The sequence below is a fragment of the Aquarana catesbeiana genome, linkage group LG13, assembly GCF_042186555.1.
Source record: "Aquarana catesbeiana isolate 2022-GZ linkage group LG13, ASM4218655v1, whole genome shotgun sequence".
Classification (NCBI taxonomy): Eukaryota; Metazoa; Chordata; class Amphibia; order Anura; family Ranidae; genus Aquarana; species Aquarana catesbeiana.
The window spans coordinates 73,759,314-73,772,422 of NC_133336.1; the positions used below are offsets into that span (position 1 = coordinate 73,759,314).

The 13,109-nt window shown below is 46.2% G+C and overlaps 1 protein-coding gene across 1 annotated transcript in view; it reads right to left on the minus strand.

The window, feature by feature from the left end:
- Positions 1 to 13,109, minus strand: part of LTK (leukocyte receptor tyrosine kinase) — a 142,170-nt gene that overhangs the window by 89,098 nt on the left and 39,963 nt on the right. Inside the window, exon 9 of the mRNA XM_073609766.1 lies at positions 4,543 to 4,725. Within this exon, the coding sequence (XP_073465867.1) occupies positions 4,543 to 4,725 (183 nt within the window). The remainder of the gene's footprint in view (positions 1 to 4,542; positions 4,726 to 13,109) is intronic.

Genomic DNA, 13,109 nt, shown 5'->3' on the forward strand with positions numbered 1-13,109 from the left:
CGATCCTATCCACCCCCCCACCCAGCACTGCCACCGATCCCATCCAGTCCTCCACCCAGCACTGCCACCGATCCCATCCATCCCCCCACCCAGCACTGCCACTGATCCCATCCACCCCCCACCCAGCACTGCCACCGATCCCATTCATCCCCTCACCCAGCACTGTCACAGATCCCATCCACCCCCCCGATCCTATCCATCCCCCCACCCAGCACTGCCACCGATCCCATCCACCCCCCCACCCAGCACTGCCACCGATCCCATCCATCCCCCCACCCAGCACTGCCAACGATCCCATCCATCCCCCCACCCAGCACTGCCACCGATCCCATCCATACCCCCACCCAGCACTGCCACCGATCCCATCCATACCCCCACCCAGCACTGCCACCGATCCCATCCATCCCCCCACCCAGCACTGCCACCGATCCCATTCACCCCCCCACCCAGCACTGCCACTGATCCCATCCACCCCCCCACCCAGCACTGCCACCGATCCCATCCATCCCCCCACCCAGCACTGCCACCGATCCCATCCACCCCCCCACCCAGCACTGCCACCGATCCTATCCACCCCCCCACCCAGCACTGCCACCGATCCCATCCAGCCCTCCACCCAGCACTGCCACCGATCCCATCCACCCCCCACCCAGCACTGCCACCGATCCTATCCATCCCCCCACCCTGCACTGCCACCGATCCTATCCATCCCCCTACCCAGCACTGCCACCGATCCCATCCATCCCCCCACCCAGCACTGCCACCGATCCCATCCTTTCCCCCACCCAGCACTGCCACCGATCCCATCCATCCCAGCACTGCCACCTATCCCATCCATCCCCCCACCCAGCACTGCCACCTATCCCATCCATCCCCCCACCCAGTACTGCCACCGATCCCATCCATTACCCCACCCAGCACTGCCACGGATCCCATCCATCACCCCACCCAGCACTGCCACCAATCCCATCCATCCTTCCACCCAGCACTGCCACCAATCCCATCCATCCCCCCACCCAACACTGCCACCGATCCCATCCATCCCCCCACCCAGCACTGCCACGATCCCATCCATCCCCCACCCAGCACTGCCACCGATCCCATCCACCCCCCCACCCAGCACTGCCACCTATCCCATCCATCCCCCCACCCAGCACTGCCACCGATCCCATCCATCCCCCCACCCAGCACTGCCACCGATCCCATCCATCCCAGCACTGCCACCTATCCCATCCATCCCCCCCACCCAGCACTGCCACCTATCCCATCCATCCCCCCACCCAGCACTGTCAGCGATCCCATCCATCCCCCACCCAGCACTGCCACCGATCCCATCCACTCCCCCAACCAGCACTGCCACCGATCCTATCCATCCCCCCACCCAGAACTGCCACCGATCCCATCCATCCCCCCACCCAGCACTGCCACCGATTCCTTCCATCCCCCCACCCAGCACTGCCACCGATCCCATCCACCCCCCCACCCAGCACTGCCACTGATCCTATCCACCCCCCCACCCAGCACTGCCACCGATCCTATCCACCCCCCCACCCAGCACTGCCACCGATCCCATCCATCCCCCCACCCAGCACTGCCACCGATCCCATCCATCCCAGCACTGCCACCTATCCCATCCATCCCCCCACCCAGCACTGCCACCTATCCCATCCATCCCCCCACCCAGCACTGTCAGTGATCCCATCCATCCCCCACCCAGCACTGCCACCGATCCCATCCACTCCCCCAACCAGCACTGCCACCGATCCTATCCATCCCCCCACCCAGAACTGCCACCGATCCCATCCATCCCCCCACCCAGCACTGCCACCGATTCCTTCCATCCCCCCACCCAGCACTGCCACCGATCCCATCCATCCCCCCACTCAGCACTGCCACCGATCCCATCCATCCCCCCACCCAGCACAGCCACCAATTCCATCCATTACCCCACCCAGCACTGCCACGGATCCCATCCATCACCCCACCCAGCACTGCCACCGATCCCATCCATCCTCCCACCCAGCACTGCCACTGATCCCATCCATCCCCCCACCCATCACTGCCACTGATCCCATCCATCCCCCCCACCCAGCACTGCCACCGATCCCATCCATCCCTCCATCCAGCACTGCCACCGATCCCATCCATCCCCCCACCCATGCCCCTCAGCACTGACACTCATCCTATCTCCCCCACACAGCACTGCCACTAATCCCATGCCCCCCAGCACTGCCACTCATCCTATCTCCCCCACCAAGCACTGTCACTGATCCCACCCCTCCACCACTGCTGCCACTGATCTCATGCCTCTCAACACTGCCACTGATCCCACCCCCCAGCACTGCCACTGATCCCCACCCCCCACCACTGCCACTCATCCCACCCTAGTACTGCCAACTGATCCCATCTTCCCCTCTCTCACCCCCACTTTCTCCCTCTGACCAGCTCTGCCATAAGATGTAAAATGTACTGAAATATTAAAAATTGTTTTCAAAATGTTTGTTTACATTTATTTAAAAGCGTGCGTCTGTATATATGTCTACATATATATATATATATATCCACACACGTGTGTGTTTGAGTTTTGGGGTGCACACCCTAATCGAATAGGCTGTGCACGCCTATGACACTTGACACTTTGTGTATAAACTGTTTTGTTTGTTTTGCTGACTATAATCTGTTTTGTTTGCGCTTCTCAGAGAAATAAAGACTGTTTTAACAAAAGACACGGCTGGCTAGTGATCCAGATGTCCAAATATCACACAAGGTCAGTGCTGATTACCAAAACACTATTTTAGGTTATATTCCTATTCATGTATATCATTCATTCATCTTTCCTTCCCCTTCCCCCTCTCCCCCCATGGCTCGATCCTCCAGTGGGCTGACACATGTGTGCTGCACATAGATCATTGAATTTTTAATTAACTACACAGCTTGGGCCAAGTGGATGCTACATGTGCACATCAGCTTGACGACCGGACATTTTGTGTTTAGTGTTACATGTTTTATGTGTTATCTGTATGTGTTTGACCCATATCGGCTTGTCTATTCACTTTATATGTCCCTTACTGTTATGGCTGTGGCCACCATTATGGTTTTAGATTATTGTTGTAATAAAGTATTTTATCTTAACCACTTCCCGCCCAGCCTATAGCAAAATGACGGCTGGGCGGTGGTTTCGTTATCCTGAGTGGATGTAATATAACGTCTTTTAGGATAACAGCCGGCGTGCGGTGATCGGTGGTGTGGCGTGTCACTCTGACACACCGCAACACTGATCTCAGTAAAGAGTCTCTGACGGAGACTCTTTACCATCTGAACAACTGTGTCCATTCACAGCATTCACAGTTGATCACTATGTAAACAGGAAGAGCTGTTTATCGGCTTTTCCTCGCTCGCGTCTGACAGACGCGGGTAGAGGATAGCAGATTGGCTGCTCTCCTAATGGGGGGGGGGTCTGCGCTGATTGATTACCAGCACAGCCCCCCAAGCATGCCCACCTAGGACCACCAGGGATGCCACCAGGACCACCAGGGATGGCCACCACTGATGACCACCAGGTATGCCACCCATGGCCACCAGGGATGCCAATCTGTGCCCAAAACGTATGCCAATAAGTGCCCATATATGATGCCACACGGTGCCAATCAGTAATGCCTGCCAGTGATGCCTTTACAGTGATGCCTATTAGTGCCATCTATCAGCATCCATCAGTGCCACCCATCAGTGTCAATCACTGCCACCTATCAGTGTCCATCCATGCCCATCAGTACCACCTATTAGTACCCATCAGTACCGCCTATCAGTGCCACCCATCGGTGTCAATCAGTGCCACCTATCAGTGCCCAACCATGCCCATCAGTGCCCCCTATTAGTACCCATCAGTGCCCCCTATCAGTGCCCATCAGTGCCACTCATATGTACCCATCAGTGCAGCCTTTCACTGCCCATCAGTGTCACCTATCAGTGCCCATCAGTGCTGCATATCAGTGTCACCTATCAGTGCCCATTAGTGCCGTCTATCAGTGCCCATCATCAGTGCCACCTCATTGGTGCCACCTCATCGGTGCCTATCAGTGCCCGTCAGTGCAGAGTCATCAGTCCCTATAAGTGAAGATGAAAACTTACTTATTTACAAAATTTTATAACAGAAACGAAGAAAAACTTTTTTTTTTCACAATTTTCATTTGTTTAGCAAAAAAATAAAAACCCCAGAGATGATGAAATACCACCAAAAGAAAGCTCTACTTGTGGGAAAAAAATGATAAAAATTTAGTTTTGGCACAGTTTAGCATGACTGCGCAATTATCATTTAAAAAGCGACAGCGCTGAAAGCTGAAAATTGGCTCGGGCTGAGTGACAGACCTACACTGGGGTGAGGTGCTAGACCATAATGCTTTGACATAAGCCTCATCTGTAAATATTTTTGCTCTATTCATGTATATGTATATATTAATACTTCTATAATTTTTTCTTATTTTCTTTCTAACATCATCGAGCTTTAAACCTCTAACATTTAGCAATACTGAGCCATCAACCTACCTTGGTATCCTCCTCCTCCTCCACCAGATGTACATGGACCTCCACCACCACCAAAGCCACCATAGGTGTCCCACTGAAGAGTGGCCTTTGCCTGATAGCAAGATTGGCCCCCTTCTGCTCCTTCAATAAGAGATTTCCCAGCCCATGGCAACTCCGTAATGTCACTCCATCCACCACCTCCACCTGTGCAAACAGAACAAGAACAGTAAAGGTCATTTTTAGAAATTGTGTTTATTTAGAAACATGGTAATAGTGGTGCCCTTAGTCCCACAAATACTTGTTGAGCCTGCCAGGGAAGTCCACCTAATGCAGCTTCTTGTGTTGGGGTGGCAACAATGCTACATTTCCCCTGAATTCAGAGCAGTGTTGCCACTCTAGCTTGTCAATCAAACCTGACCACACCTAGTCATGCCTATTATTTACTAGCTTGACAGCACTATCTCCTGCTGTTAGCTGCACTGTCTGGAATGGGAAGCAAATGAGACACAAATTAGGGAGAATTTCACTCAGTAAGGTAGAAACCTTACCGAGTGGTACTTTGTATCATGGCAGTACTTTCACAATTATTTTGGTGATGAAAATACTATCTTGATTAAAAAAATAAAGCCAGGATAATGGTTGGAGAATGGAGACAACTCAGCACAGTCCACCAATCAGAAGTTGTTACTAGTGCTTGAGGAGTAGTATAAGTAAAATCGCAATAAGCGTATATTGATTGGTTTGCACAAAAGTTATAGCGTCTACAAAATAGGGGATATATTTATGGCATTTTTATTATTATTATTATTTTTTTACTAGTAATGGTGGCGATCAGCGATTTTTAGTGGGACTGCGACATTGCGGCGGACAGATCAGACACTTTTGACACTTTTTTGAGAACAGTGACATTTATGCTACAAATAGCCACTGATTACTGTATAAATGGCACTGGCAGAGAAGGGGTTAACACTAGGGGGGTTAAGTGTTCCCTAGGGAGGTGTTTCTAACTGTGGGGGGAGGGGAGTAACTGGGAGTAGAGAGAGATCACTGTTCCTGATCACTAGAAACAGCAGATCTCTCTCTCCTCCCCTGTCAGAACGGGGATCTGTTTGTTTACATTGACAGATCCCCGTTCTGGCTCTCTGTGGGGTGATCACGGGTGGCCGCTGCTCACCTGCTATTGCTCTTAAAGCGGCCGATGTGCAGCTACGGCGATTTGCGCAGCCGAGCTAACCTGCCGCAGTATAATGACGGCGGCTGGTCGGCAAACGATTAATGACCATATGTAACACATTAATGCATCCATGTGGTATTACTTCCAAAGAGGTATACATTTTTATGAGATACTGCTGTGAAATACACACTAAACAAGAGTATCAAACAGACTTTCTTAAACCATATTTTGTATATCAGCACGATTATACTAGACCTTTTTTGTAATGGAAAACAGAAGCAATTTTATAACTCTCAAATGTATTAACCTATAAACACACTATGGGGTTGATTTACTAAAGGCAGAGTGTAGTTGCACTCTGCAAGAGCAGCTGTTCCTGAGCTTAGTAGATGAGCAAAAGCTCTGCTGACTTCCATCATCCAATCATGTGCAAGCAAAAATGCAGTTTTTTTTTTTCCCTTGCACGTGATTGGGTACTTTCAACTGAGTGCAACTGCACTTTGCAAAGTGCACAGTCTATTTACCCCATATTATAACTGCAGAGATATGTAGCTCAAAACATAATTTACACAGACTAGTCAAGTAAAGCTGAACATAAGCAGCCTTAAAGGGCAACTGTAGTTTTTTTTTAAAACCCAAGGAGAAATATCTGATTGCCTTGTTGAATCAGGAAAAAAGGTTTCTCCCTGTTTGAGGGAATTGGAATATGTTTGAAAAGATTTTTTGCCTTCCTCTGGATCAACTGTTGCTATGAAATGACAATAATAATAGTAATAATATTAATAATAATGATAGGGTTCTATATAAAGACATTTTCAATTTATTTACACGTTTTTTTATATCAGTTGAGCTAGATAGACTTGTGTCTTTTTTCAATTGAATAACTATGTCCTATGTAGGTTTATACAGTCTCTATTAACCTTTAAGCTGGTGGGAAGGTAATTTAGAATAGGTTGACAGCTGAGAGGCTTTGAAGGACCTGAATGAGACCCACTTGAGCAGGGGGAACATCTCTAGTTTAATTATCCAGGTAATTGTAAACCATAAATCACTTCACTGTACCTAGAACTACATCCTAATGCTGTGAATGTTTGTCTACAGTGATCTACAGAATGCAATAAACCTTAACAGCATGAATCAAGATCTTCATTTATCATGCAATGCGTAGAGATCAGTGCAAATGGAATACCGGATGCTGTATTATGTACATGACTCTCAAATAAAGTGTTCTGCTGTAAACGAAATGTTCTATCTTAACTCGTATCATTGCCGGGAGTAACCATCAGAATCTATCTTTCATTTTTACCACAAAGTTTGTCTCAGACACTTTTATTAATTACCCCAATGTGTTATAAAAAGCTGTAGGCTTGTCTTACATGAGAAATGGTTGGCAAAGAGTAGTTTCATTTTTTTTTTATTCAGGTAAATGCAATGGGGAAAATAATTATTTGATCCCCTGCAGATTTTGTAAGTTTACCTACTTACAAATAAATGAAGGGTCTATAATTTATATTTTTTATCGTCTGTGTATTTTAAATGATAGACACAGAATATCAACCACAAATCCAGAAAAACACATAAAACAAATGTTATAAATTTAGTTGCAGTTCAGTGAGTAAAATAAGTATTTAATCCCCAAACAAAACATGACTTAGTACTTGGTGGAGAAACCCTTGTTGGCAAGCACAGAGGTAAGATGTTTCTTATAGTTGGTGACCAAATTTGCACACATCTCAGGAGGGATTTTGGTCCACTCTTCTTTGCAGATCTTCTGTAAATCCTTAAGGTATCTTGTGTCAGAAACCATGAATCAGACTGAGACAGAAGTACAGTTAAATCACACTTGTTGAATAATAATAATAATAATAATAATAAAAAGGTAAACCGAGTAAACATAGTCAAAACATAGCCAGAGTTCAGGAACCGAAACGGATAGTCAGACAAGCCAAAACGTCAAGGAGCCAAAGATGAGCGTAGTAGAACAGCAAGCAGGATCTGGAGTCAGAAGAAATGTCAGCCAAGCAAGTCTTTAACAGGAACACAGGAGAGCACCTCTAGAGATGTGACCAAGGCGAAAGCAGAGATCATCTGGGTTGAACGGCTTAAGTAGGCAGGACTGACGAGCAGGATATCATCAACAGTCAACAGTGAGTCACTGTGGAGAGAAAGGAGCTGGCAATTAGCCGACAGCTGAGCGGCCAGCTTTGAGAAGGAAGGGCTGAGCCCAGCCCTGACATATTGGCTGTCTCGTGGCAACTCGAAGTTTCAGCTCTCTCCATAAATTTTCTATAGGATTAAGGTCTGGAGACTTACTAGGTCACTCCATGACCTTAATGACCTTAGATAAGACCAAAATTGAGCTCTTTGGCATTAACTCGAGTCTCTCTGTTTGGAGGAAGGAAAATGCAGACTATGACCCTAAGAACACCATCCCTACAGCCAAGCATGGCTGTGGAAGCATTATACTTTGGGGCTGTTTCTCTGCTAAAGGTACAGGCCGACTTTGCCACATTGAGGGGCCAATGGACAGGGCCATGTATTGTAAAATCTTGCATGAGAACCTTCTTCACTCAGCCAGAACACTGAAAATGGGTCATGGATGGGTCTTTCATCAGGACACTGACCCAAAACATACCACTAAGGCAACAAAGGCGTGGCCCAAGAAGAAGTACGTTAAGGTCATGGAGTGGCCTAGCCAGTCTCCAGACCTTAATCCTATAGAAAATTTATGGGGGGAGCTGAAACTTCGACAGCCAAGAAACCTTAAGGATTTAGAGAAGATCTGTAAAGAAGAGTGGACCAAAATCCCTCATGAGATGTGTGCAAACCTGGTCACTAACTACAAGAAACGTCTTACCTCTGCGCTTGCCAACAAGGGTTTCTTCACCAAGTACTAAGTCATGTTTTGCTTGGGGATCAAATACTTATTTTACTCACTGAACTGCAACTCTAACATCAATTAATGCAGAGGGTTTGAAGTTTAAGCGATACAGCTTGTGAAACAAATATTGTATATGTATGCACAGATATAAAAACATGTTAAAAATGTTTAAACTTTTAAATGCAATAAAAACCAAACTGACCAAAAACCATTATAAGTCAAAGGAAGACAGTCTGAAATATGAGAGGGCCTTATTTTATGTGAGAAGTTGTATTGAAATTGAATTGTAAGTTTATATTACAATGACATTAAAGTGCAACCTGGAGAAGAGAAAATGGATGGAGGGTCGACTAAAGGGAGGAATAGGTCAGAAAAGGGTCAACTAGGACGGTAGTGGGATAGGGGAGTAGTTCTTACCTGATTGGAGGCTGAAGTTTACATGGGCAGGATTGAGCCGCAAGGGTGGTGCTTGCAAGGAATGCTGGGTATAAATCCAGAAAGTTCTGATGAAGAGGAAGGTTCCCCTCCCTCCTGCCCTGCATCCTGGGTTCCTGGTGTACTTGGGATTGTGTGGCAATGTTTTGTGGTTACAAATTTTATTTAAAAAAAAAATATATATATTGACCATTTGTCCATTTGTCACAGCAGCTTGGTGGGTTAGGGGGTCTTTGGGGGGTCAGTGTTGAAAAATTGGGGGGCCCATCTAGGGTATGATACTGCCAATTGGTTATTGGTGGTTCTCCCAAGAGCTAGGTCTCCTGGGGGAAAATGTAAGAATGTTGAGTCTGTAATCGTCTTTGAGCCGGTTGGGGTACGGCTGAGGACATGGGTGATTATGGTTGCAAAAGTGTGCTTTAAGGACATCCAAAGACCCCCTCCTGGTTGCATTGTTAAATTTGCATTATTGAAATTGTTGTAGTTGATGTTATTTATTAAGTTGTTAATAAAATGGCTGCTGTGGCTGTTTATAACCCATGTCATGCAGTCTGTGTCTTTATTGAAAAAGAGTTAAGAGGACCGAAGTTGATGTATTCTTTAGTCAAGGCCTTCTTATCTTATACCTTATCTCATTTGGTTATACATTTGCAGACAAAAAAAGAAGAAAAGAATGGAATGGGGAAGAAACGATGGTCAAGATGCAATGTAGCCATACAGGTTACATAGTAGGTGAGGTTGAAAAAAGACACAAGTCCACCAAGTCCAACCTATGTGTGTGATTATATGTCAGTATTACATTGTATATCCCTGTATGCTGCGATCGTTCAGGTGCTTATCTAATAGTTTTTTGAAACTATAGATGCCCCCCCGCTGAAACCACCACATCCTTGCCACTCTTACAGCAAAGAACCCTCTACGCAGTTTAAGGTTAAGGTCTTTTCTTCTGAGTTTACTGAGTGGCCATGTGTCTTATTAAACTCCCTTTCACGAAAAAGTTTTATCCCTATTACCAGTCACCAGTACGGTATTTGTAAATTTAAATCATATGCCCTCTCAAGCGTCTCTTCTCCAGAAAGAATAGAAAGAATAGGTTCAGTGCTCGCAACCTTTCTTCATAACTAATATACTACAGACCCCTTATTAGCTTTGTTGCCCTTCTTTGTACTCGCTCCATTTCCAATACATCCTTCCTGAGGACTGGTGCCCAGAACTGGACAGCATACTCCAGGTGAGGCCGGACCAAAGTCTTGTATAGTGGGGGAATTATTGCTTCATCCCTGGAGTTAAACCCCTTTTTAATGCATGCCGATATTCCTTTCGCTTTGTTAGCAGCAGCGTGGCATTGCATGCTTGATCTACTAGGACCCTCAGGTCCTTTTTCATCCTAGATTCCCCCAGAGGTTCATCCCCTAGTGAGTAGATTGCATTCATATTTTTTGCCACCCAAATGCATTATTTTACATTTTTCTACATTAAACCTCATTTGCATGTAGTTGCCCAACCCACTAATTTGTTCAGATCTTCTTGCAAGGTTTCAACATCCTGCGGAGAAGTTATTGCCCTGCTTAGCTTAGTGTCGTCCACAAATACAGAGATTGAGCTGTTAACCCCATCCTCCAGGTCGTTTATGAACAAATTAAACAGGAATGGTTCCAGCACAGAACACTGGGGGACCCCACTTCCCACCCCTGACCATTCCAAGTATTCCCCATTTATCACCACCCTCTGACCTCGCCCTTGTAGTCAGATTTTAATCCATGTACTCACCCTATGGTCCATGCCAACGGACCTTACTTTGTACAGTAAAAGTTTATGGGGAACTGTGTCAAATGCTTTTGCAAAATCCAGATACACCACGTCTATGGGCCTTCCTTTATCTAGATGGCAGCTCACCACCTCATAGAAGGTTAATAGATTGCTTTGGCAAGAACGATTCTTCACAAATCCATGCTGATTACTGCTAATGATACCATTTTCATTACTAAAATCTTGTATATAGTCCCTTATCATCCCCTCCAAGAGCTTGCATACTTTTGATGTTAGGCTAACTGGTCTGTAATTCCCAGGGATTTATTTTGGCCCTTTTTTAAATATTGGTGCTACATTGGCTTTTCTTCAATCAGCTGGTACCATTCCAGTCAGTAGACTGTCAGTAAAAATTAGAAACAATGGTCTGGCAATTACTTAACTGAGTCCCTAAGTACCCTCGGGTGCAAGCTATCTGGTCCCAATGATTTATTAATGTTAAGTTTCCCAAGTCTATTTCTAATTCTGTCCTCTGTTAGCCATGAGGGTGCTTCCTGTGATGTGTCATGGGGACAAACATTGCAGTTTTGGTTACTGAAGCCACCCCGATTCCCTCGTGAAGACTGAGGAGAAGAATAAATTCAATACCTTCACCATCTCCCCATCCTTTGTAACCAGATGTCCTTCCTCATTCTTTATGGGGCCAATATAGTCTGTCCTCCCTTTTTTACTGTTTATATACTTAAAGAATTTCTTAGGATTTTTTTTGCTCTCTTGTGTCTTTCGTGTTCTATCTTAGCCGCCCTAATTGCACCCTTACATATCTTGTCACATTCTTTGTAAAGTCTGAATACCGATGATGATCCCTCAGCCTTGTATTTTTTGAAGGCCTTCTCCTTTGCTTTTATATGTGTAGCACCCTCTACCTTTAGGTAGGTGCTAGAATAGGATTTTTCTGGGTTTAAAATATCAGTGTAGGCAAATTTATCCAGGCCTGTGCTTTAGGCTGGGCCTGGTTGTTTTGATGGGACCTGGGAGTATTTAGTATAGTAGTGGGTGTGATCACCTGTGCTCTGACTCAGAGGCGCCTCCCCTGCTTTCAGGAATATTGTACTGGAACTGAAGTTTGAGTGACAGGCAGCTCATGTGAGGAGCTCTGACCAATTCCCATACGGTGTTGGCAGGGGGCAGGCCTCCCATATAAGCTGAGGTCACATGCTGCTAGGGAGGAGTTCTGAGGGAGCAGGAAAAAGAGAATGAAGTCATAGGTAGCTGCCGCAGGGCATCCCCATGTGGTTGGCGCGCCGAGTGCGGAGGAGGGTCGGAGAAGCCACTAGGATGGATTCCTGGATAAAGACCTTTTACCAAGGAGTTAGTGTCAGGCTGCTGTTACTGGGGAACACAGGACTTGCACTTTGGAGAAGGTCAGTGTGGAAGAAGTCAAAGGAGGACTGTTGAGAGTAGAACAGAGCCCTGTGACCGTGGGAACACAGGACTTGTGCTTTGGAGAAGGTCAGTGTGGAAGAAGCAAAAGGAAGATTGTTAAGAGTAGTGAAGAATGCTGTGGCGGAATGCAGCGTTTGCAGTTATGGACTGGCTAGGAGCAGTAGTCCGCTTATTGCCATGTGCTAGGCCGTCGGGGAGAGGTACCGAGTATCTCTGGCCTGGTAAAGCACTTTGGTAATACCTTCCAAGAGACTGTGTAGCTACCAAACTCACTGAGCCGCCGGGAAGAGGTATTGTATGCCTCTGGCTTATTGATTTTCTGAAGCAACACCATTCAAGATACTTTATTACAGTAACTAAGTACAGCCAGCAATCTGGGGTTATTCAGAGTGATCCCTTCTTGTCTCACTGAAAGTGAAGCCACAGAAATCTAACAGTTTTGCAGTAGAGGATTTGTACAAGAGGGGTGATACTCTGCAGGAGTCAGTGCAGAAGAGAAGGAGCAATAGTCTGTAGTGGAGATTTGTAGGGGAAATAGACTGTGAATGTTAGAAATGCATAATTTTCAGGGCTAAAGCTGCTAATCAATGTTCTACCAATGTGATGACAATTCAAAAAGTGCTATGGGTATCCCCGTATCTTCCTTTACCCCAACCAAGTTGTATCACGCAATAAACACAACAAAACTACGCAAATGACTGCGCATTGTCTCAGGAGTGATAGTTGGGGGTCTGGCAGCAGGGTGATTTGGTGGATTGCTAACACCATGGCTACATATACATTTTTACATTAGAGTTAAGCCATCTAGGACTTTTGTTTGCTCATTTAAATTTATTTCCCAACGGGATGCACTGGCATCTTTATTTAAAGGCACTGGCCTTTATTTAATATGCTCATAAAGCA